Raw genomic sequence first — 25,772 nt, 5'->3', positions numbered from 1 at the left:
TTCTGGGTTGGTAGATGTACCGGGGACCCGATTATAACACTTAAAGTCAGATTTTCATGATATGTCCCCTTTAAACAGATGTGTGGATTTTGTTTGAAGTCTAGTCTTCGCCATTTGGTTTGTTGTACAATGATTTAACTAATTACCATTTCTTAATTTCTCTCAGATTGCTCCAGCTCCAGCGTTCAGTGCTCAGTCCAGACTCCGACATTCCTGATGAACTTCTGTACGGACGAGCCGGCTACCTTTACGCCCTGCTTTACGTCAACAAAGAAATCGGGCCGGACACGGTGGATGAGACCACCATCGCCAAGGTGATTGTCAAATTTTACACTATTCATAATCAAAATTCATTCATGCACAAACGTGGAGCATTGATAAAAATGCATTACAATTGATAAAAATGTGCATTTTATTGTGTCTCTAGAGTGCATTTGAATGTTTGTTGCTCACCAGATGCATTAAACCCGCTGACCCTCACTGTAAATGTTTAGCCTCTCGTGGGCTGCTTTAGTGTACATCATACATTAATGTCTTGTGCGTTGGCCACTGTCCAGTTTTACAGCGCATGTGGGCAGAACTGATGAGGACGCAGCCAGAAAAGTGGTGAAGAAAGATGAAGGCGGTTAATGTGTTTGTTGGCACTTCATATATATTTTGTGTGGCATTTTTGCCACAGTAATTATGTAACATTAATGCTGTCGATGAGTTGGATCCGGCATGTGGAGAATTTATGGTTATTAAAGTTGGAAGTCTGGTGCAGTTAAGAGTCATGACATGAGAAATCAAATTTGCCTTGATCTTTTGCCACATCATCCTGATTATAAACAAGCTCCAAAAACGGCTTGTTCTGATATTGCAGGATTTTTGATGCAAGTGCATTTGCATATGACTGCCTCCAGAGCAAGCATCGACCAATAGTTATACAATATTGCATCATAAGCCCCGCCCACTGCTGACATTTTCCTACACTGGATGTGAGCGTTGCATCAAAAGCAAACAGAAGTCATTATAATGACTGATGCTGTCTACACTGATACAGCATACAGATGTGCGTTCAGTTTCTGACATCTGCCGATAAGAAGACAAATGGAAGAGTGAAAGAACGTTCGCTTTGACACGTCCAGTTTAAACAGCTGGTTTGCGACTTCAGAAGGATCTCAGCATCAGAAACAAGTGGATGGTTTATTTTAAAGGTGTCCCGGATTGCATCTGAGGATTATATGTTTGTTCGGAGCATCTGACTGAGGCACAGTGTAATGGAATGGAGAGTTCGCAAAGAAACTTTTGTTGACAGATGAAGCAGTCAGCTATCTTGGATCTTACTGCAGCTGCATCACAAACTGGAAGTGAATGATTTCATAATGCTTTGTCTGTAAATGATGATTTTATATGGATAATGTTTTCAAAACACTTTGTCACGTGCATACCGTTTACTGACAAACCTTAAAGGAGCGGATCATTTCAGACAGAGGCTCGGAATAAGGGTTGAAAATAATCTTTTGTGCCTGAATAGTCAAATACACGCACACACAGATGTCATAATACCCATCGTGTGGAGTATCTCGTGTAAATACAGTCGTTATGGCTTAAGTGGACATAAACAGGTGGGTAATAACTGAATGTGTCAGTATATTACGTTCATGCATTCAGCAGCCCAATTAAATACCTGTCTGTTATTAATGTTAATCAAACAAGAAAAAAGTAATTAAAAAAAGGTATACATGTTAAATAAACCTACTGTAACTGAAAAAAAATAAAAAAAAATAAAATAAATTTACTATTGTTTTTGTAATTTGTTATTAAAAAAATAACTTATAAAATTTCTCATATTAACCTATGCTCAAATTGCTGATATACAGTGTAGTCTTGATTTGGGTGGTCCCTCTGCGTTTGAAAGGGTTTTAAATCTTCTGAATCAATTAAAATGACTCAAAATCAAGTAATTTAAGCATGTCAAAGTCAACTTTAATCATATAAAATGCAATTTCCCAACAGAAAAATTGTGTTCAGTGAAAATGCTGAGTGTCTAGAAAACCACTGGTCACAGTGGCTGGTGAACGAAAAAGTTAATATCAAGCCCTGATTAAAAGTGAACCTCAAGGAACATATTAAAAACAAAATTCCATGTCATGACCCCTTTAAGACAAATACGCTGCAGCACTGTTTCTGCCCTGCGCAACACGATTGTTGTTTTTGAACAGGCAGGAGAAAAGGAATCTGGCAGTAATGTAAAATCTGCTCTGCAGTCACGGAAATAATACACACATTCTCCTGCTTATATCCATCTCCGGCTATTTTTAGAGAAGGTCTGAGCGCTGACCAGGTTCACTCGCAGCTGAGCATAGAGAAATAACTGAGACCGGGTTTCTGTGTTATAAAACTGGAATCTATGGAGGCCTGTTTCTGCCACAGATTTTTTTTTTTTTTAAGGGGATATAAAAATATAAGACTGCAAAGCTAGTTTCTGTCACAGAATAAAAAACAAAAAAGGTAATTGCAACTTTTTCTCACACAATTCTGACTATTTGTCTTTGAATTGTGAGATACAAACTTGAAATTGTGTGTGTGTATATATATATATATATATTACATTGTTTATTATATTCCCTACATATTTATTACAACACTCGTTCTTTTGTTTTATTGTTTATATAACATCTAGATGAAAAATAACCCCCCTGAAACATAACATTCTCCTATGAAACCTAATAAATATTTTTTGTTTGGACAATATAACCACATTTATTATTTAATAAATGTGTTTTTATTGTCTTTATTGTTCAAGCACACTCTGGAGGACACGTACAGTAATAGTATTTCTGTTCTCTGCAGTGCATTTTGCGGTTGAAAGCATCTGAAAATAGATCTGTTTGATGATCTTCTGCAGTGACTCCATTGACATCCAGTCTTCATCTCAGTTCATCTGGAGTATCGCTGCTCTTCTCTGCTTTTTATGAATCATCAGTTTGTCCTTTCTTTGACAGCTCTGATCTGAAGGAATTATTCTTCATCTAAAGTATTTGAGTGATTACTTTTTAAAATCATTCAGTGACTATTTCTGAATTATTTCATTTATTTATTATTATTAATTATTTTATTTTGTTCTGTTGGATGTTTTTTTTTTTGTTGGTTTTTGTTTTTTGTGGGGTTTTTGATTTAAGGATTTTGTTTTGTTGGGATTTTGATTTTTTTTTTGTTTTTTTTTGTTGGGTTTTTTATTATTTTTTTGTTTTGTTTTGTTGGCTTTTGTTTTGTTTGTTTTTGTTGGGTTTTTGTTTTTTGTGGGGTTTTTGATTTAAGGATTTTGTTTTGTTGGGATTTTGATTTTTTTTTTGTTTTTTTTTGTTGGGTTTTTGTTTTGATTTTTTTATTGTTTTGTTCCGTGTTTTTTTTTTTCTTTCGGGTTTTTGAATTTTTTTGTGTTTTTTGTTTTGTTGGGTTTTGGATTTTTTGTTTTGTTCTGTTGGGTATTTTTTTGTGTCGGGTTTTTGAATTTTTTGTGTTTTTTGTTTTGTTTGTTTTTTTGTTTTGTTGGGATTTTGTTTTTTTAGATCGGGATTTTGTTTTGTTTGGTTTTGGATTTTTTTTTGTGTGTGTGTTTTTTTGGTGGGAGTTTTTGAATTTTTTTGTGTTTTTTGTTTTGTTGGTTTTTTGTTTTGTTTGTTTTTGTTGGGTTTTTGATTTTGGGATTTTGTTTTGTTTTTTTATTATTTTTTGTTGGGTTTTTATTTTGTTTTGTTGTTTTGTTGGGTTTTTGATTTGGGGATTTTGTTTTGTTATTTTTTATTTTTGTTGGGTTTTTGTTCTTTTATTTTGTTTTTTTATGTTTTTTTTTTTTTTGGGGGGGGGGGGGGTGATTTAAGGGTTTTTGTTTAGTTTTGAGGATTTATTTATTTTCATTTATATAATTTTTAACAGATTTATTTATGAGCTATATCTCACAGTTATCACTATCTGTATATCTCATTATTTGTCTCTCTATAATGTTCCTGTGCTGAATTATACACAGTGTAATAGCTGTGAGGAAGGTTACAGGGCATCATGGGCACAGATGGTTTTGTGACGGCACCCTCTGTGTTTGTACATCAGGTCAGCCTGGCTCTGTTTGGACATATTTTATTATTCACAGTGACTCGGACATGATGCTATTGTTTGGGACATGTTAGTATAGCGTGAGCTGGCAAATGCAGAGCCGAGTTACCTGTAGTGGTCGTGTCGGAGCTGTAATTAGGACAAAGATCTGAATCTGCACTATTGACTTTCTGTACAGAAGGCACAGGGAATCTCTCCGGCTGCGTGCTGCAGTGGTTTTGGTGACAGGACAGTTTCAGAGAACGAAAGAGAGACGCCACCTCATCTTTGCTGACCAGAGGTCATTCTTATCCCAGGGTAAATCTAAAGCTTGTGCTGAATGCTCACTGCTCCATTGCCTGAAATAGCCTCAGCGTCATTAACTTCAGATGCAATTTGATCCTTTTTTTTTTTTTTTTTACGACTTGTAACTGCCTGCATTTATCCTCTCTATTGCAGTTTTCTCCCTGTATTACTTCCTAGTTTATCCATCTTCTTCTGCTTCATGACTAGGCACATGTGGTTGGTTCATCTGTCGCTGCAGCGCTCCCCAGATGACACGGCTCTTTTACGGGTTAATCTCTCACTGCTGCCATCTAGAGTCTCGAGAGACCCGTGTGTTGTGGAAGTGTCATGTCTGATGCCATCAGTAGTGAGCAGTGCATGAGGTCTCTCTCTTTGAACTGTAGAGAATGAGATTTCATGTATACTTTCAACTTAGTTTTGACACAGTCAAACATTTTAAGGTGTATGTTTGTTTCTGCTGTGTGTGGGTTGATATAGAGATTTGTATTTGTTTTGTTGTGTTTTTATGTTGTTATTGAGAGGAAAGCACAGCACATGTTTACATATTCATTTAAACATCACTCTCAGTAGCCTCTGGATATTCAACATTATATCACTGAAAAGTAACAGTAAAATAAAATAGTTAGATAGTTCTCTGGCTCAGTTCACTGTGGCATTGCTGCAGTGCAGTCGTTTGGATACTTTGCATTTGCTGATAAAGTGTTTTAATCAGTTCTTTTACCTTTGCTAAAGCACTGTGACTGGAAATTGACCGATTCTTTGATCCATAACAAGACTGTTATCTCATCTCGCTGTGCTCTCTGTTGTTCCAAGGTGGTGAAGGCTATTTTGGAGTCGGGGAAGAACTTATCTAAAGAGGAGAAGAAAAGCGAGCGATGCCCCCTGCTGTACGAGTGGCATAAGAAACAGTATGTAGGAGCCGCTCACGGTCTGGCAGGCATTTACTACATGCTCATGCAGGTAAGAGAAATGCTGTGAGTGTGTTTTTTTTTTTTTTTACCTTTAACTTTATAAAATAAATAATGTTTTAAATAAAAATGTTCAATAGAGAAATATGCAATGATGGTAAAACTAAGTAAAACTTTTAAATATTAAACTAAAACCGCCAGTAGGTGGCAGCCAGTCACTGTTTTTATGAGTGAGTCATTGAATCATTCATTCAGTAACGAAGCAAGTGGCTGTGAATGAATCATTGAATCATTGACTCTCACGATTCGTTTGTGTGTTGTAGTTCTGCTGTGGTTTTCGTTAGAACTATTATTTCATTGCAAAATAGAGTAAATACTGACAGTACTGTGTTTAAAATGTACGTTTTATTTTTTGACCTGTTGTATAATAATGTCACGTTTGCAGTCATGTGGATATTTGGGAACAATTGCATTCTTCCTCGTTATCAACGTTAAATACAAGAACTCACAATGCATGTTTTTGTATCAGAGAAAGTTTGTCTTAAATCAAAATTAATCCATTATCTTTGTCTATATTTGTTCTTCATGCGAGTAAGTGCTAAATCCCTGCTTTTACAAAGGTGCATTGTCGAGAACGACAGTAATTTAGCGTGATTTAAGGCAGCAGATTCGGCACATGATCTATCATATGCATGCTGCTTATGTGGATACAGTCATTTTTGACTGCAAATGATGAGATAATTTGATTAAATGTACTGGATTTACAGCATTTTGGCAGTTAGAAATACATGCTCTATTTTAATATTACTTTAAGGTATTATTAAATTCATGACACGACAGCAGTAGTATTTTTAAAAAATACAGTGGATTTGCTCAGCTGCCATGACAGTCGGCACAAGCGGAGTGATACAAACGGTGAAACGGTTCCAGTGCTGATACTGGCGGAATATCGCACGGCTCTAGTTTTTGCGTTGTGTTCCACACATCGCCTCTAGTCGGACTTCACCTGATTCAGCGTGTTAAATCGGTGTTGTGAGAGAGAGAACTCTGATTTCCCTGTTTTAATGAGCAGTATAGACTATTGATACCTGCTGATATAGACAGATATTTCCTCTCACGCTGGCACAGAGCGCATGTGCAAGTCAGTGTTCATTTTGACAATTTAGTTTTAGTCACATTTTAGTAATCGGAAATTGTTTTATTTTTAGTTTAGTTTTAATCGACTAAAAATCATAAGATTAAATCAAGATTTTAGTCGACTAAATCTAATTACAATTGAAATAAAAGCATTAAGTAAGCATTTCTCTAACAATACACAGATCCAATACACTGATACTGATATAAATACACTGATATACATCTGATATTCTCCAAATTGTTTATGTTCACTTAAGACAACCCACTATACTTTACTCGCCATAGCAAGTTTAGTTGAAAGTTTTAGTAATTTTTGGTCTTTTAGTTTTTGCTTTTAAATGTCTATATAGTTTATTATTATTATTATTATTTCTATTTTAGTTAGTTTTATACATCAGGTTAAGTTAAAGCTTGGAAACTAGATGAAAGAAAATAAGTTTACATTTTTATATATATTTATTTTTTATTTCAGTTAACGTTTATTTCAAGTAATGAAGATTTTTTATGGTTTTAGGTTTAGTTAACTATAATAATCCTTATACTTGTAAAATATATTGAATAATGTGTCAAATAATGTTCTTAGTCTTTCCTTCCTGTGACAGAAAATACAGTAGTTTACTATGAATTAAATAGAAATTAAATTAAATGCAGTTTATTGTGTAGCTAAACAAAATAACAATAATGACCAGGAAAATATAATAATAATTATAAACCATCCCGAAATACACCATGACTCTTATTCTGAAATGTCTACAGGCTGCACTGTAGCAGGCTGTTAATTTAAGTTCAGACGAGGGAGATAAAATATGCATTCTTACATCCGTCTAAAACACATTACTATATAAACACTGTGTGTTAAACATTGTCATAATTCATCAATATTAGCTTATAAGCAATCTCTTGGCATAAATGTGCGCTATTCATTAATTACGAACCAGTCTGAAGTGCTGCTGGCGAGCCTGTAGAGGGCGCAACAGCGCTGCGTTTCCCGTGGTTAAATCAGCACGTTACACTTCAAATGTGCGCATCTTCCACACAGGACAGCAGTCCTGACTGGATATCTTCCCAAATCCTCCCTCTCTATCATTTTCACTTTGTTTTTATTTGTTGACGAAAAGATTTCAGTCATAGTTTTAGTCATTCAAAACACATTTTTATTTTGGCATCGTCTCGTTTTCGTCTGTGAAAAAATGTCGTAGACAAAAATTATGACAAATTATTTGTCAACGAAATTAACACTGGTGCTAATCGACAGTCGCCTTTAGTCCTTGCCTTGTGTTCAAGTGCAGCTTTTTGACCGAGACGCAGCCGACAAGAGGCGAAAACACAGTTGGCTTTTGTCGCCGCTAGTTCTTTGACGTGGTTTGGTGTGTCACGGTCTTAAAGTACGTATACCATGCATCAGTGAGCCTTGAGTTTGCCTTGAACAAGAACAGACAGCCATTAGAGCCAGGCATGATCCAAACACACCTCTGTTAATGATGCAGAGCTCAAACCGTCTGACCTTTCTGGAAAACATGCCAATGTTGTCTTTTTGTCTGAACACGTTGTTCCATTAATTTATATTCTTTAGAGTAGCTGATTGTGCAGCTGTGGATTACAGTTCACACAAAAGTTTTGTTTTCTCAGCCACTTCGCTTTTCATTTTGTCACATACAACAAATTTGTAATTAAATTGGATGGAGACGATGTTCAATCATCTATTCAAGCATAACCGACTACAGTCAGGGTTTTTCTTTCCTTTAAAATATCTTCCTACTCTCTTTTCTTATACTAGCTAAATTTAGCAGCAGTCAACTGTAAGATTGATTAGAGGTCCGCAGAGGTGATGAATAATTTATCCTGAACTTTAACATGTTGATTTGTAAACAAAATGAGTGACGACGAGGTCGATTGCTTGGACAGATTTAGCCGGCATTTTAATGTATCGGTGAACGTTTTTAATGCAGAGTCAGCACTTCTGCCCTCTGAGACACATAACACCGCTTGATTGAAGTTAATTAAGTTTTAATATCAAACTGCTTTAGTGGAGTCTTAATCACATCAGTGTTTAAAGATGCAGATCTGTAATGAAATGAAACCCCAAGCAAAGAGTTAAAAACGTTCATTCATCAAGGACTCATTAAATGATCAGAAGTGACATTAAAGACATTTATGGTGATTTCTGTCTTAAATAAATGCTGTCTATTCATCAAAAAATCCTGAAAAATAAAATGTATGACGCTTTCCACAAAAAATCTGTTTTCAACATTGATAATAATCATAAATGTTTCTTGAGCAGCAAATGATTTCTGAAGGATCATGTGACACTGAAGACTGGAGTAATGATGCTGAAAATTCAGCTTTGATCACAGGAATAAATTACACTTTACTATATATTCACATAGAAAACAGCTGATTTACACTGGAATAATATTTCACTATTTTTACTGTATTTTTTTACTAACATTTATTACAGTTTTTTACAGACGTTAGGACACATTTCTCAATACTTAGGTCACTTTTGCAAAACTCTTCACACAGTGAGCACAACAGAAGTCTATGTGGGCTAAACTGAGGATCAATTATCATTGCTTTGGCACAAAATGCATTCAATGACTACATCTCTCAAATTTCATCAATTCTTTTCTCACTCAGACTCAACAACTGCCAAAACTCTTTGTACGTAAAGGCCAATCTGCACATGCTTACATACTGTTTTCAAAACTGTTCAACTTATGTTCAAATCAATAACATAATACAAAACTGAATATGACAGCAATTTGCTACATTTCTACAGTAATATTGTAATGAAATGTATGCTGAATCTAAAAAATCAAATACTTTCAAAGCAATTAGATGAAACTGAACATCTACACAAGCATTCGTTTTTCAATTTCATTATCATCCATTCAAAGAGGAAAACTTCAGAATAATTTTGTACTGTTATGTAAACAAGGTTCATGTAACAAACTGCAGTGAGTTATAAACAATAGACAGTGTTATTCTTGTTTTGTTAAGAAATTTTTACAAAAGAAAACATTGTATAATGATACCTAATGTCAGTGTTTTTAGGTCATTGTTTTATGACTGACAAAGTGTGTTTGCTGGGTGAAAACCTTTGCTAGTGTTCTGGGAGAATGAGTTGATTTGAGACATGAATGAAGTGTTTTGGTAGATTTAGTGCATTTTGAATGTGAAATTAACTGCTGTGCCAAGATGAAAGTTGGTTAGGAGAACTGTGTGAAGAGTTTTGAAAAAGTGACCTAAGTATTGAGAAATGTGTCCTAGCGTCTGTAAAAAACTGTAACAAGGTCAATGCATAATAATTATTTAAAAATAATTTATTAAATTGCTTATTAATAATTGTTCACCTTTTGATTATAATTGTTGCCTCTATTTTTAATTTCCAACATATTTTGGGTTAATTTTAAGCCAGACATATATATTCATTTTTTATCAATAGTTGAGTTAAATAAAACATTTAACCCAAAAACCTTAAATCAGTCCAATCACTGGTTTTGTCCATTTTAACTCCCTGAGGTCTGAAAACGCGCCGGCGCATTTTCAGGTTTTTTTTCACATTGCAGCAAAACAGACTTAAAATACTCTGTCGTTTTTTGTCATAGAGACACAAGTAATATATCAATTGAAACTATAGAATATCTTATTTTATTTGTATACACTCAGAGTAAAAACAAAATGTTGTGCTTTTTGCAAAATAAAGAAAACTAAAATGATGTATGATCTGTCCTCTCCCTCTGAACAAAGTTTAATCTGATAGTTCTCAGAAAATGAACTATAACTTAGTGAATACTAATCACAAAAAATTAGACTTCTGTCTAAAAAAACATTGAAATGTCAAGTTTTAAGTCATGTAAGTCAAATCGAAAACAAAAATTCTGTGTTTATGTAATCTGCATGAAAAGAGACACATGTCAGAAATCCGTGATTCAGCTCATTTTCCGCTAATGCGGCCACGCCCACGGAGCCAGCGCTATTCAGACGCAAATTCAGAGGCAATACATGCAATCATCGTCTCAATCGTGTATTTATTGTCTTGAAAAGTGTTTATCTGGATGTTAAAGCCATGGTTAGCGATCTCTAGAAGACATGCAGTTAGTTCTTGGTTCTTCTTCTTCTTTAGAATAATTTGTGGACTAAATGTGCACAGAGAGCGCCCTCCGGCTGCAAGTATGGATTGAAAACACCAGCGCTCATAGTGATAACAATGAATATAGAATAAATATTACTCCTCTGTATAGAAAATTGACATAAACATATGAGAATCCATCAATATTTCTCCAAATGTGATTGCTTTTAAACTAAAAACCTATATTCAGACTCTTTGCATCACAGAAATACATTATATTTTAAAGAATATAATAGATTACCATTATTTTAAATTGTAATAATATTTCACAGTATTGCTGTTTATGATGAGCTGAGACATGATTACAGAGGGTTTTTCACAGCCTACCTGACTGAAAGGCCTCATTAATATGCAAGTCATTTCAGGTCATTATTATGTGATTCTTTTGTCTTCTCAGGTGTAAATGACCCATTATTCATGATGATTCACGCCTCCTCGCATACTGTGTTTCTTGACAAAAAGTGTCTTACAAAAACTAAATCAATATATTGTTTTATATGAACAAGTAGGCATTATAATTTTTACATAATTTTGAAGCAAAAACTCAACCCCCAATACCCAGAAGTCTTGTAAACACAGATTTAATATATATTTTTTGGCTTTATTTCAGTGACTTAATTTTTTTGTTTTTTCAATAACCCCGCATAAATGTTATTCCTTCAAAAACACAAACATGTACATACATGTTCCTCACATATTATTGTAGCCTAGTTTGTGCTGAATATAGTGTAATGACACTTTTTCCATTAATATGTTTATGAAGAACTGAAAAAAAGCACAAATGTCAGGGTATGTCAAAACTTCTCCAGGCCCCAAATCAGCCTCAGACTCCAGAGGGTTAAACCCAACTTGGGTTGTTTATAACCCAGCATTTTTTAAGAATGTAGTTTATTGTTTTAAATTGATTTAGGCAAAATAGTATAGAATTCTAACATCAGACCATAGCATGGAAATAATCATCAGCTTTTTGATGTTGATTTTAATATTAGTGCATCTTTAATCTCTTTCGAGTTTGATTCATTTCCGTCTTTTTCCGTCATTGCTTTTTTTGTTTTGTTATGCATTAAATATTTCAGAATCACTTGGCTGCAGTAGAAGTTTGTGGTTCCTTTTGACTGAAAAAAAATCACCATTTTAAGCCATTCCAGAGCAGGTGCATAGATATTGAAATGTTTGGACTTGACTGAGCATCCCAGGATGCAACATCATGTCTCGCAGCATCAGCTTACATCTTTTCTCCTTCCATTGCCGCCTCCTCTAATGGGTTTCCCCGGAGCCCCATAAGACCCCATACGCAGTCAGCTCCGATGTAAGCTATGTCTTTATGGACCATTTCAATGCTTTACAGCGAAAAGCCGAGGCGAGAAGCACTAAAATGCTTCATTTTTCATCCCATGTAATAAAGGCACATGGGAGAGCGAATGCACCGTTAGGAAACGATCCGCTCTGCTTCATGACAGCGGCGCTAACAGAGACGTAGCACTGCGGTTTCTGAATGACAGCTGGCGAACCCGGGAGGATTGTGATGTAATTTGATGTAATAGAGTTCAGGTTGTAACTAGCTCAGTGTATATGTTCAACAGAACGCAGTAACATATACACTGAATAATGGAGCAGTTTCTGAGGAGAAGGTTTGTTTTGGTGCAGTGAGAGAATATCCTTTTTGTGTTGGCAGAAGGAACAAATGACTGAAGAGGAAGGCAGTTCTTTGTGCTTTTAGTTTATTTTCACATCCTGTTTGATTCGGGTGTCTGTCTGAAGTCTAGCAGGTAACACTGATTATAATATAACAGCAACATAAAGACCAGTAATGAGCTCTTCTCCAGTCCCAGATTCAGAATCGTGTGTTACAGCGAGCTGATTGGCTGTGGCGTGCTCGCGGTCGGCAAGGTAACATGAACGTGCGTCATGGTGACGGCAGTATTAGAGCGGTCCAGCACTGCTGCTCTCAAACACAAGTAAAGTAACACTTGTGTAGGCGTGATGATGCTGCGTTTGTTTAATTGGCTGAAACTAAATAAGCAAACTGTGGCGCTGCGAACAGACCAAACACGTGCGAGATCCACGAACTAGCTGCACTTTCACATCATACAAGCACTAAACCTGCAGAAATGTGAGGATTTGCATGGTCGATTTAATGTCTGGGCTGTTGCATCGACTTTATGCACCTCAATAATTATTATTAAATAAAGTTTTGCATTCATTTCTTTTAGAACTGAAGAGTTAAAGATAATTTCTCTTTCTTCACAGCCGAGTGCTAAAGTACACCAGGACGTTCTGAACGAGCTCGTCCGGCCCAGTGTCGATTACCTGCGGCACAAGAAGTTCCGGTCCGGCAATTACCCATCATCCCTCAGCAACGAGACGGACAGACTGGTGCACTGGTGTCACGGAGCTCCCGGAGTCGTGCATATGCTCATCATGGCTCATAAAGTGAGTCACAAACACACCATCATCGTCTCAATACACAAGAATATAAGAAAATGCTCTGATTACATTCAGTATATTCTTATGCCACTGTCTGATGTGGAAATGATTGGCTCATTCTCTCTGTCACTCAAGAATGAGCCTCTCATCCATCTGTCTTTCATTCATAAGGTCATGTTCTTTAAACTCTTTTGAGTTTCTTTCTTAGTTCTTTTTCTCTCTCAACATACAGCAGCCAACATTGACATCTAGTGGTCACTTTTTTAACCATAATAACTATTTTTATCAATGAAACCGGCTTCATAGTGATATTTAAAATTGTTATACCATTGCCATCTAATGTATTAAAAGTTTTTTTTATTGCATAATTAAATGTATAGAGTCTGAAAAATATTGTTTAATTTAATAGTTGATATTTCTCCCTCCATCTCTGTAGCTTGAACATGTTGGTTCTCTCTCTCTCTGTGTTGGTCTGTCTCTTTATCTCCGAGTCGCCTGAGGGATGAAAAGGAAAATTGAGCTTGTGTTATATTTGGAAAGTGGATTTTTCTTCCAGCAACTTTTACACCAGAGCTCTGACAAATGAAGACAGACGACAGAACCTGCTTTTGCATGAACACACACTCTCTCTCTCTCTCTCTCTCACACACACTCACACACATACACACTCTCACACACACACTCAATATTTGAAATTGAAATAGAATCTTTTGTAACATTATAATGTAACAATTTAATGTGTCCTCAATGAATTAAAAGTATTGATTTCTTAAAAAAAAAAAAATCGTATTGACCTCAAACTTTGGATCGCTGGAGTTTTCTTCTAAACTGAGTGTGAATAAAGTTCAGCATTTTGCCCAGATCTGATCATGAATAGCTTGTTATTATGCAGTGCACACACACACACACACACACACACACACACACACACACACACTCAGGGTTATGACAGTAAACACACACCAGGCACAGTCTGCAGGCCTGCAATCATTGGATTTGACTGTAATGATGTAATTACTGTAATTAACACATAATAAGTATGATTTGTCATCATAATCAAACGCGTCTGCAGCAGAGAGCTGCTGATTGTGGGTCTGTGATCAGTGTGTGGTTTTGTTTTTCAGGTCTTTAAGGATGAGAAGTACCTGAGAGACGCAGTGGAGTGTGGAGAGGTGATCTGGCAGAGAGGGCTGCTGAGGAAGGGTTACGGCATCTGTCACGGCACCGCCGGCAACGGATACGCCTTCCTCTCGCTTTACCACGTCACTCAGGACAAGAAGTACCTGTATCGTGCCTGCAAGGTGTGTGTGTGTGTGTGTGACTGCATGGGAACTGTTGACAAAAGGTTTTCTTTACTCCAGTAAAACAGAAGCAGCACTGATTGGTTAGTGAAGCTGTGCACACACTCGCTTCATCACCGTATCTCTGTGCACACGCTGCTCACAGCCAATGAGACGCATTATTAAACTGACGTCATGGAAACAGTCCAGTCACATGACCACTGCACGGCATGAGTCCTTCTAGATATACAGGTTTATCTGTTAAAACATGGTGTTTTGTGCTTAGATCACATTCGGATGGTTTTAATCACTATTTAATTATAGTGATTCTTATTTTTGGTGTAAAAAAAAGTCAATAAAACAACAAAAAGAAACTTGAAAATGGCAAAAAAAAAAAAAAAAAGATACAGGTCAGGTCACATGAATTCTTAAATTAAAATATTTTTTATTTGTTATTTAAATTGGAGAAAATTGACATGTTCTTTGTTTTAAATTTTATATATTTATACACAAAACTTTGTAGTCAGTAAGATTCATTTAATGTTTTTAATTTAATATTTTAATATTTATATTTTATATTTATTTTTTTAAGTCTCTTCTGCTCACCAAGGCTGAATTTATTTGATCAAAATATAAATATATATATATATATATATATATATATATATATATATATATATATATATATATATATATATATATATATATATATATATAATATTATTGATATTGATATTGATGGAAATTTGGTGGAAATGAATAATTACGATGTATTATATTGATCAAAATCATAGTAAAGACATTTATGATGTTCCAAACATTGATAATAATCATAAATGTTTCTCAAGTATCAAATCATCATATCAGAATGATTTCTGAAGGATCATGTGACACTGAAGACTGTAGTAATGATGCTGAAAATTCAGCTTTGATCACAGGAATAAATTACACTTTACTATATATTCACATAGAAAACAGCTGATTTACATTGGAATAATATTTCAGATTTTTTACTGTATTTTTGATCAAATATTTGCAGCTTTGGTGAGCAGAAGAGACTTAAAAAATCATTCAATTAAAACATTAAATGAATCATACTGACTGCAAAGATCTGCGTGTATAATATATATATATATATATATATATATATATATATATATATATATATCATGGTTTACTTTGTAAAACTGTATATTGTCTATTCTAAAGTGTTTCTACAGCTCACTTCTCATTTTATCCATTATTAACTAGTAGGATTTCTGATCCCAGATCAGCTCTCGATCAGCAGCTCGCTCTGAATGATTGATGTTTGTTGGGATCGCCGTCCATTTCCCGTCAACTCGCCGATAATTGCCCATTCTGGCAAACCTGCTGGAGTAACGGAAGCGTAACGTTCTCGGCTGTTCTCATGTTATCGCGCTCACCTTCACAGCCGCAGTCATTTTCCTGAGCGAATGACACTCAAGCCGCCACACTCAAGCTCTCGTTCTGCCCTCTGTGACTGAAGTGCTTCCATTGCCTTTGTGCAACAGTGAATAACTAAAAACACCTCGAGTGAAAAGCTTTCTGATGCTTTTATGAAAAGGTGAAGCAGAAATTGCCCATGATTCGTGTCCTTCATCACTCGTGTTTTTGGATGATGAGAAACTTTGCTGAGGCAGATCATTTAAAAAGTTTTCTCGTAAACTGTTTATTTTGTGTGTTTTTCTGTTTGCAGTTTGCTGAATGGTGTCTCGACTACGGAAAACACGGCTGCCGCATTCCTGACCGGCCGTACTCCCTTTTTGAAGGTAAAATGATGATCATGTCTCGCTCATAAAACATCTTCAGATTTACTCAAAAGCTCCTCGCATAATAGATTTCAACTTCAGTCAGTAAATCAATGAAGTGAGCATCTGTGCAGAAGTTCGGGTCTAACAAGGCTTATTTTGTCTCTAACAAAGGCCAATTATGTCCATCTTTAACGTACTGTACCTCTTTCTATAGTAGACGTACTTTCTGTCATTCTCTGTGGGCTAATGAGACGCTGTGGTCCTTTTATATAGTACAGTTTATATAGTATAAATACATAGTCTTCGTTCAAAAGTTTGGGGTCATTATTTCTTACGTTCTGAGGTCTATTATTCTCACCAAAGCTGCGTTTATTTGATCAAAATACAGTAAAAACAGTGAAATGTTATTACAGTATAAAGCAGCTGTTTTCTATGAGAATATATGAGCCATTCTATAGAAGTCAGAGTTGGAAACGTCTTGAAAAAATGTGACTTTTTCCACAGATTTTGTATGTACACATTTCTAGTAATTCTCATATTGTATTTTCAGAATGTTTTAGAATATTTTTCCTCTCCCCAGATTTGTCACTACTGAAACACAATGATAAATAATTTAATAAGAAGTGTGGGGAGCGTATCCTTTAATCATGAATATTATAGCAATGAATGCACTGAAAAGCCCTCGCGCTGCTCATATATACGTCAGATTTTAATGCAGAGAGAGAGAGAGAGAGGTGCCCAAAGCTGCACATCATCTAATTCCGAAATGACAACGATTCGCTTGTGTATACTAAACCTTTGACAAAAATAAAATCACGACATTCAAATCTGCGTTCGCGCTGCCGCTAATCTAGAGTTGTCATGTAGATATAAACAGCTTCACAAACGCACACTATCATTATTTCTGTGATTCCAGTTATAACAGAAGTACACAAATGTTTATTATTCAGATAGAAAAGCTGAATTTTACGTATAATAAATGACCTGTTCTGAAAGTAACGACTGTATCAATTGCACTGTTACGCCACTAGGTGGCAACAAATTTACTGTTAAAAATGAATCATTCTTTCAGAAACAAGTCTTTACGAATCCAACGTACAAAAATATTCTGTTTCACCTGTCTGGATCTTACATGTGTGTTCAAGCATCTTATCTAATTTGTGCTAACACTTTATAATAAGGTTCATTTATGAACTAACCATGAGTAATACATGTGTTACTGTATTTGTTAATGTTAGTTAATAAAAATACAGCTGTTCATAGTTTGTTCATGTTACTTCACTGTGCATTAACTAATGTTAATTGATTTTAATAATGTATAAGTAAATGTTGAAATTAACATGAACAAAGATTAATAAATGCTGTAGAAATGCAGTTCATTATTAGTTCATGTTAATGTAGTGAACTGATGATCCTTACAAAATAATCCTTAAAGTGTTAGTGAGTTTGTTGAGATTAACAGTCTGTTAAATTCATTTTACAAGAATAATAAACACAAAAAGTGGAGTATTGTGCATTTTTCCCTTACTACTATTTTTATTAGTTATTTCATTATTTTAATGGAACCGGAATCGTTAGGCAGAACCGGAATCGGAACCAGAAAATTTCTCACAATTCCCAACCCTGTGGTTAACACAGTTCTGAACACACATAGAAACTACATTTTATCGAATAACACCCAAAAAAGTTAACTTAAATGCAGAAAAAGGTGTTTGTTAGTGATGTTCCTTAAAGTTGCACACAGATTTTCAGGCTTTTGAACGCATTTAGCTCAGAATGATGATCTATCTGCTGTGAAAGAGAGGCTGTGAGAGGAGGAGCACAGGAATATTGCCTGATCAGAAATGTAGAAGTGTGTTAAAATCAGTCTCAGACAATGACTCAAACACACACTGTTTCAGTAGTGACATCAACATGAGGGACACTTTTTATTTTAAAAATAAAATATAATTTTTTATTTTTTTTTTTAACTTCACTTTAAAAAAGTAAATAAAATAAAAAATATATTTTTAAAAACAACAATGGAAAAAATTGCAAAAAAATATTTCAGTATCATTTTCACAAGTTGAAGTTTAGGGTTCAGGACAGACTCCTCCCAACTGAAAGTACTTTATATATATTAATCTTACTGATATTTTAAATATTATTGTGGGATTCAATAGATAATAGAAGGATCTTAGTAAATATCTAAAATTTGAATACTTAAATGATTTTTAAATGTGTTTTTTGGTCGTGCGACAGCAGTTTGCACCAGTTCTGTAGAATGGCTCATATATAACTGTAATTTATTCCTGTGATCAACGCTGAATTTTCAGTCTTCAGTGTCACATGATCCTTCAGAAATCATTCTGATATGATGATTTGATGCTCAAGAAACATTTATGATTATTATCAATGTTGAAAACAGTTAATATTTTTGTGGAAATACATTTTATTTTTCAGGATTCTTTGATGAATAGAAAGTTCAAAAGAACAGCATTTATTTGGAACTGAATCTTTTGCACGATTGATGAATGAAAATATTAAGACTGGAATGTTCTTTGCTAGTTGCAGCTAAAACTTTAAAGCATTTTTAAAAACATTTCTTCATTAAAGATTTATTTAAGCCATGTTGAACGTCCTGCTTCTTCAAACAGTTCTCCAGTAAACAAGGCAAAAGGCCTGAAACATTCAGCTCATGTGGGCAGCACAGGTTCTGATCCAGCTTGCAACATTCCCTGATTCCTCTCTCTCTCTCTTCATAATCTCTCTTCTGCTGTCTATCCCCAATAAAGTGTCACCAAATCACCAAAAAAACAGCAGAAAGCCCAAATCCATTTATTTCCTCATTTTGATGGCGTTCAAGTAACTCTACTTGAATTAGTGCTTGACGCCTGTCCAATCATCTGAGTCCATATCCTCCGCCAGCCTCAGCGAGTTGGCATCTATAGTGATCTATCTGCTGCTTTACCTTGCTGTTGTCATGGTAACCCACTTCCTGCACTCCAAGTCTCATTAAAAGTTGCACTCTGATTGGTCGCACGGAGTCTCCCGCCGCTTTCTCTGTAGTTGGCGGTCAGACTCCACCTCCCACACAGAACACTGTCCAGCTCAGCCCAAGACTTCACACACACAGGAAGTGCAGGATTGTTGTGTGTTAATTAGCAAAATGGAATTATTCTGTATTTATAATTCTAGTCTAATTCATTTGGACTTGTGCGACCTTATGGACATTTTTGTCTTTTTCAGTTGAGTTTTTTTGATCATTTCGCCTGTGTTAATGCCAACTACATAAAATTTGGTACAAGTGTGTATTTTTATTGGGATTTTACTGTTTCACCCTCATTTCCTTTAATAAATCTATTCTGCACCAGTAACACAGAATAGTTCCTCTCAGGACCTTGAGGTCAAAAACGTCCCCATTGAAACCCATTAAAACTGCAATTATTAATCCCAGGGACATTTAACTATAAAATGATGCAATCTTTGTTAACAGGCTTTCATTCTGTTGGCAAGGACTCGAAATGTTTTTATATTTTAAAAATGTTTTATATGAAACATTTTTACTATTTTTTTTTTATCAAATTGTGCCTTTTATCTCAGGTTTGGCCTATAAAGTAAATACTCACTTTATTCCTGATTTCTGCAAATTATAGAGCCAGTTTGATCAATTATGCAGCTATAATTGTGTGTGTTGGTGTGGGTGTCAGATGTGTGTATTAAAAAGAAAAGTGTGTGTGCTTGTAATATTTGAGAGAGAAAAACTACTGTACTGAAAATCACAAGTCAAACCACTGGCCTCTATTGGGGAACATTTGGTACTGCACCCAAACTAAATCTTACTTAAGTTGAAATATCATCCTCAAATTTGAAACACTTGTTTAGGTTTATGGCTTTGATTTTCTAGCAGTTTTAGAGTGGAACGTGTTTTATACAATATATATTTTACATAAAATAATGTTCATAAACTTAACCCTCTAAAAACTCTGAGATCTCTGAAACCAATTTTCTTTTTGATTTCACTTTTTAAACATTTTTTATACTTCAACAATAATCTGTGTTCTTTAAAATGAGACCAAACTTAAGTCTGTGCTCCAAAGTTTATGAGTTTATTCAAGTTTATTTTTTATGCACAAGGGTTAAAGTCACCATTAAAACAAACTGGACAATTCTTGTTTTTTAATGTAATATATTGCAGTATGATTTATCGCTGCACATCATCATTATTGTGTTCAATTCATGTTCTGGTAATCTTGAATCAGAGTATCTTCCTCTTGCAGCATCTCTTCTCTTCTCTGATGATACATTTGTTCTTGTTTGCGAAGCAGTTTCACTCTGATATACGACACAATAGAGAAGAAAAGACTAGAGCAACTTCTGACTGTATGCACATGAAATCTGATAGTCTTGTGATATGAAGAATATCTCACCTAAACAGGTTGTTTTTGTCTCATCTGTAGGAATGGCTGGAGCCGTCCATTATCTCTCGGATGTCGTCCAGCCTGAGGGTTCCAGCTTCCCTGCTTTTGAACTTTGACCTGTGCGTCTGGATTCATAGACTTTTACTCCCTTTACATGCTTTTACAGCGTACATTTGATGGTACAGTAATGTGTACGTCGCCCTGGATGGACCCTTTAAAATGGACGCAAAAAAACAACCTTCAGCCTATAATTTCAAACAGCGCCACCTTGAGTTTGTAGCTTCTACCCTTTATCAGTGTATTGCTGTTTTTTTTTTTTATTATTATTATTTTTTAAGCTTATATATGATTCAGTTCTTACAGCACATCACCGTTTGCATGCATGTCGGTTAATCGCAGTGCCTCGATACGACGGACTGTCGCGCGCTGGAGCGTTCGTTCTTTCGTTCGTCTCCACGTGAAAAGCGTCTGTGTTGTGTTTGTCTTTGCATGAGGATGGAAACACGTGCTCATGTCGGAATGTGTTTGTGTGCCTTTAGGTAAACCTATCCAGTATTCAGCATAGTGTGCTTGTCAAGTATGTACCGTGTTTCGTTCCAGTCGCCGTCGGTCAATGTCTTGATGAAAGAAAGAATTCATTATACCTGAAAGAATGTAAATATTGTTTCCTCAGGCAAAACGTGTTATGAATGTCAAAATAAATTGGGCTTTTTCTGAACTTGTCAAAATGTCTGATTCTAATGAACGGGAGAAAAGGTCTGTAAGGTTTTGATCTAACATCACAACAGACTCGCGCTTAGGACTGCACATGCGGATCGGCTGCTCGAGCCTGAAAAATCTGCTTTTTTAACGCTATTTGAGCATAAGAAACCACATTTATCTCAGATTTTATTGCTGATTTGAAATCAGTTCATTAATTGTGAGTTCACCGAGCAGTTTTTGAGATTTCAGGATTCCCCCATTAAGATAGACAGGACTTGGTCTTGGATGTCCGGAATAGCTGCCCGGAGGTGTTGCAAATACAATTCCTATAAAATCATGTAATGATAAATGCTGTTTACCCTGATAACTTTTAAATAAATGCGTTTATACATGCATTTGCACTTACTCTAATCATCTTTAATGTAATTGTGTTAAAGGGTTAGTTCTTCCAAAAATGAAAATAATGTCATTAATTACTCACCCTCATGTCGTTCCACACCCGTAAGACCTTCATTCATCTTCAGAACACAAATTAAGATATTTTTGATGAAATCCGATGGATCAGTGAGGCCTGAGCAATGACATTTCCTCTCTCAAGATCCATTAATGTGCTAAAAACATATTTAAATCAGTTCATGTGAGTACAGTGGTTCAATATTAATATTATAAAGTGTCGAGAATACTTTTGGTGCGCCAAAAAAACAAAATAACGACTTATTTAGTGATGGCCGATTTCAAAACACTGCTTCAGGAAGCTTCGGAGCGTTATGAATCAGCGTGTCGAATCAGCTGTTCGGAGCGCCAAAGTCACGTGATTTTGTCAGTTTGACACGCAATCCGAATCATGATTCGACACAAAAGATTCATAACGCTCCGAAGCTTCCTGAAGCAGTGTTTTGAAATCGGCCATCACTAAATAAGTCGTTATTTTGTTTTTTTGGTGAACCAAAAATATTCTCGTGGCTTTATAATATTAATATTGAACCACTGTACTCACATGAACTGATTTAAATATGTTTTTAGTACATTAATGGATCTTGAGAGAGGAAATGTCATTGCTGGCTATGCAGGCCTCACTGAGCCATCGGATTTCATCAAAAATATCTTAATTTGATAGGTCTTACGGGTGTGGAATGACATGAGGGTGAGTAATTAATGACATTATTTTCATTTTTGGGTGAACTAACCCTTTAAATTAAGTGTTAAATGTCCACATATATTTCAGTTATAAACAAAAATGAATTATGTTCAGTTATTCACTTAATTATAACAGTTAATAAAGAGTAAGAAATTATGTTCAGTTGGTTTTACTATGCAGTAATTTGTTTTCTTAAGCACTATATAGTAAGAAGCCATATGTGTATTTTAAATTAATATCATTCATATATTCTTGGGATAATCATTAACTGAAATTTTGGGGAGACCTGATTTGTCATGACACCGGTCAGGTGTTACAAGTAGGAGATCTTAGAAATTTCTCAGATTACAAGTTGAACGCTTTTTAAAAGTTGGAATGTGGTAATTGTGACACAGTGTGAGCGCACCTTTATACTCTCTGAAACAAGCCTCCAGTAGTGTAACAGAAGGTCACAGACTGTGGCAGTTCATGTAAATGTAATTGTGCCCACCTTCCCGTCAGTGCTGTGAGTGGAGTGGGCGCAGAGACCGAGCGCCGCCAGCTCAAGTTCAGTGCGTCACAGATGATCATCCGCTCTGACAGATTCAAGGGTTTCTAACCATTCAGAGCCATTATTCAGGCGCACACAAAGACGGCTATGGAAGCTTGTTTCCGCCACGGAAATTAAAGGTAATTACGACAATTCTGTAATTGTAATAAGACGTAAATCATCTTATTATAGTGCGTCCATATCTATAAAACCATATAAAATGTAAAATATTTTTTTCCTTGGATCAAATTTGGAACGTATCGTCTAGAGACCCTCCTGACAAACACCTTCAGCGTAACCTACAAACAGGCCCAAGTGAGGTGTCTAATTAGCAGAATTCATTTGATGTCATCCAGATTGTGGTGGTTAGTTCCAGTAACTGCATACAAAAGCCCCAAGCCTAAAATTAGCAGCAACTGTCCAATAAACGATCAAGTAACAAACACAAACACATAAAGCAATGCAGCAAGCATGTGTGAAAGGTATACCAAAAGTCTCAAAGAGAGGGGAACTTTATTATAGTAGTTCATGAACAATGAAAGGTTTCACTTTGACATGGTTGCTGGTGTGTCAATGACAGTGTAGGTAACAGTGCAATTACTAAAGAAAACGTCTCGCCATCCGCGTCACAGTGACGGCTCGCAGCGCTCGCTGGAGATGCGCAATCGATGTTTGACACCATCAAATTTCACAGCTGTCCTTGACACCTGAAAGTGATGCTGAAATTGAAACATCTCTTCAATCATGAGTTCATGAGATTAAAACACCAGTTAAACATTTAGCAAATGGACACATCCCTCCTTTGCATAGTTAAACTTCAAGCAGATGAAAAGTAAAACATTAACAATGTAACCACAACTACAAAAAAAAAAAAAAAAAACACTTTCAGAACATGTTTTTTGGATGTACTTGAAATACCGCAGGACTTAATTTTTCAGTCACTATTAGGGAGAAAATGGCTAAATAATGCAATGTATGTATTTAAATACCTTGCATGTTCAGACCAACCTGTGGTCTTTCTTGTATAAATGTGAGCGATGCCATAACATTTGCATTCCTGATCTCAAACGCACATCCCGTTCACGGTCACAACATCAAGAATATAAACCAGCCAGCATTCAAAATATTAATCATAAGAATCCAGTACGCAAAATATGCATCTTCATAGTCAGGTTGTTTTTTTCCCCACATATGCTTTGTTCCAAATAAATCACATGTTGAGTTGATATTAAAGACAGCAGGACCACACTGACATTTCATTTCTAGGCTTCCAGAAATTTGATATACTTTTTCAAATAATGACCAGCAGTCAAGGATATGAGGGTGAATCTTACGAAGAACATGTCTGGGTCATATTTCACCAAAACATTTAGGAAAATGGGAGAATTTTACCAATGTAAACAGATTTCCCCAAATTATTATCACTGTAACCCTCTGATGCTGCTCACGTGGCGATCAAAAATGACTTTTATTTCAATGAAATTAATGTACTGTATTTTAGTTCGATAATGCTTTGCATTTAATATTTTCTATTTTTAGGGGATTTTATGGAACAACATTATATTTATGATCCATTTATTACTAATTTTGAAGATAGACCTGAAAATTTAATTTTAGACAAACTGTTGTAAATCTTGAATGCTTTGGAGCAAAAGACTGAAGAAAGAAAAGAAGAAACGTAAAAGTTAAAAAAGTGTAACTAATAAAAATTAAGTTTATTATGAAAAATGCATAAAAATGCTATTTTTAAATTGTATATGACATATAGGTAACACTTTATTTTAGGGTCTTTTAATTAGTTGTTTATTAGCATGCATGTTACTAGAATATTTGCTATTTATTATTCTGCATTCATGCCTTATTCTGCATGACCATATTCTACATTCTTAATAATACCCATACCTAAATTTAACAACTAACTTACTATTAATAAGCAGTACATTAGGAGTTAATTGTGGGAAAAGTCGTAGTTAATAGTTTTATGTGTTCCCTATACTGGAGTGTTACTGACATGTATATTTTCCAAAACATGTTTTACTCTAAAACTATGAGAAAATCAAAGCCATAGATATAAACAAGTTTTGCTTTAAATTTGAGGTTGATATCTCAAAAAATGAGCTTTCAGTGAGATTTTGTTTGGGCGCAGTACCAAACGCTTCCACTAGATGAAATTTGTCTCCCATTCTATTTTTTTGACTGCCAACAATACAAATATGACTTTTTTTCCAAGTTTCGTACCATTCCAATAAAAAAAAAAAAAAAAACGTTAAACATTAAATGGAGAGCACCAGAGGGTTAATGTGCCATTTTAGGGTTAATTTCCATCAGCAACAACAAAAAAATTATCCTTAATGGTCAAGGCTTCATTTTATTCATGCAAATTATACGTTTTTTGTTTTTTAATTCAATTTAATTTCATTAAATTTAGAGTGACTCTTACACTTCACATTCATGAACAATTTTCAAGCGATTCACCCATCTGCATGTGAAATAACTATTTGAAAACGAAAAGTTGTCCTAATCTATAGTTGTCAAATAAATCTAGCATTGTATATTACAGATATTGTTGGCTCTTGAAGAATTGCTTTTGTAAGTCACTTTGTATAAAGTGTCTGCTAAATGCATGAATGTAATGTAAAAGTACTGTCATCATCGTAAATGTGGCCTCACATTTGATCTCTTTTACATGCTAACGAAGAGGGAACTTCAAACTAATTCGACTGATCCTGACCAGAGCTGTTTTCAAGCATCACTCCCTCCAAATAACACTATAAACTTCAGATATATTTCTCATTGGGGTAAAGCCTTATCGTTCATCTGCACATATTTCAATGACAATAATTAATCTGCACAGATAAACTGACGAGTATCTCACAGAGGGCCAGTGAACTCTCTCTAACAAAACGAGACGTATAACCTAAAATGAGTCTAATTTCCCAGCCCATCCACAAAAACAGGGCACTATGG

The 25,772-nt window shown here is 35.2% G+C and overlaps 1 protein-coding gene across 1 annotated transcript in view; it reads left to right on the top strand.

Annotated features, from left to right (window-relative positions):
• lancl2 (LanC lantibiotic synthetase component C-like 2 (bacterial)) overlaps positions 1–21,526 on the top strand; it is a 31,363-nt gene extending 9,837 nt beyond the window's left edge. The window contains exons 4-9 of the mRNA XM_067377925.1: positions 167–314; positions 5,194–5,340; positions 12,808–12,990; positions 14,109–14,285; positions 15,982–16,054; positions 20,476–21,526. Of these exons, the coding sequence (XP_067234026.1) occupies positions 167–314; positions 5,194–5,340; positions 12,808–12,990; positions 14,109–14,285; positions 15,982–16,054; positions 20,476–20,552 (805 nt within the window). The 3' untranslated portion in view covers positions 20,553–21,526. The remainder of the gene's footprint in view (positions 1–166; positions 315–5,193; positions 5,341–12,807; positions 12,991–14,108; positions 14,286–15,981; positions 16,055–20,475) is intronic.
• The last annotated feature ends 4,246 nt before the right edge of the window (positions 21,527–25,772 follow it).

Source organism: Chanodichthys erythropterus, chromosome 23 (genome assembly GCF_024489055.1).
Source record: "Chanodichthys erythropterus isolate Z2021 chromosome 23, ASM2448905v1, whole genome shotgun sequence".
Taxonomy (NCBI): domain Eukaryota; kingdom Metazoa; phylum Chordata; class Actinopteri; order Cypriniformes; family Xenocyprididae; genus Chanodichthys; species Chanodichthys erythropterus.
This window is presented reverse-complemented; position numbering and strand designations above follow the sequence as displayed.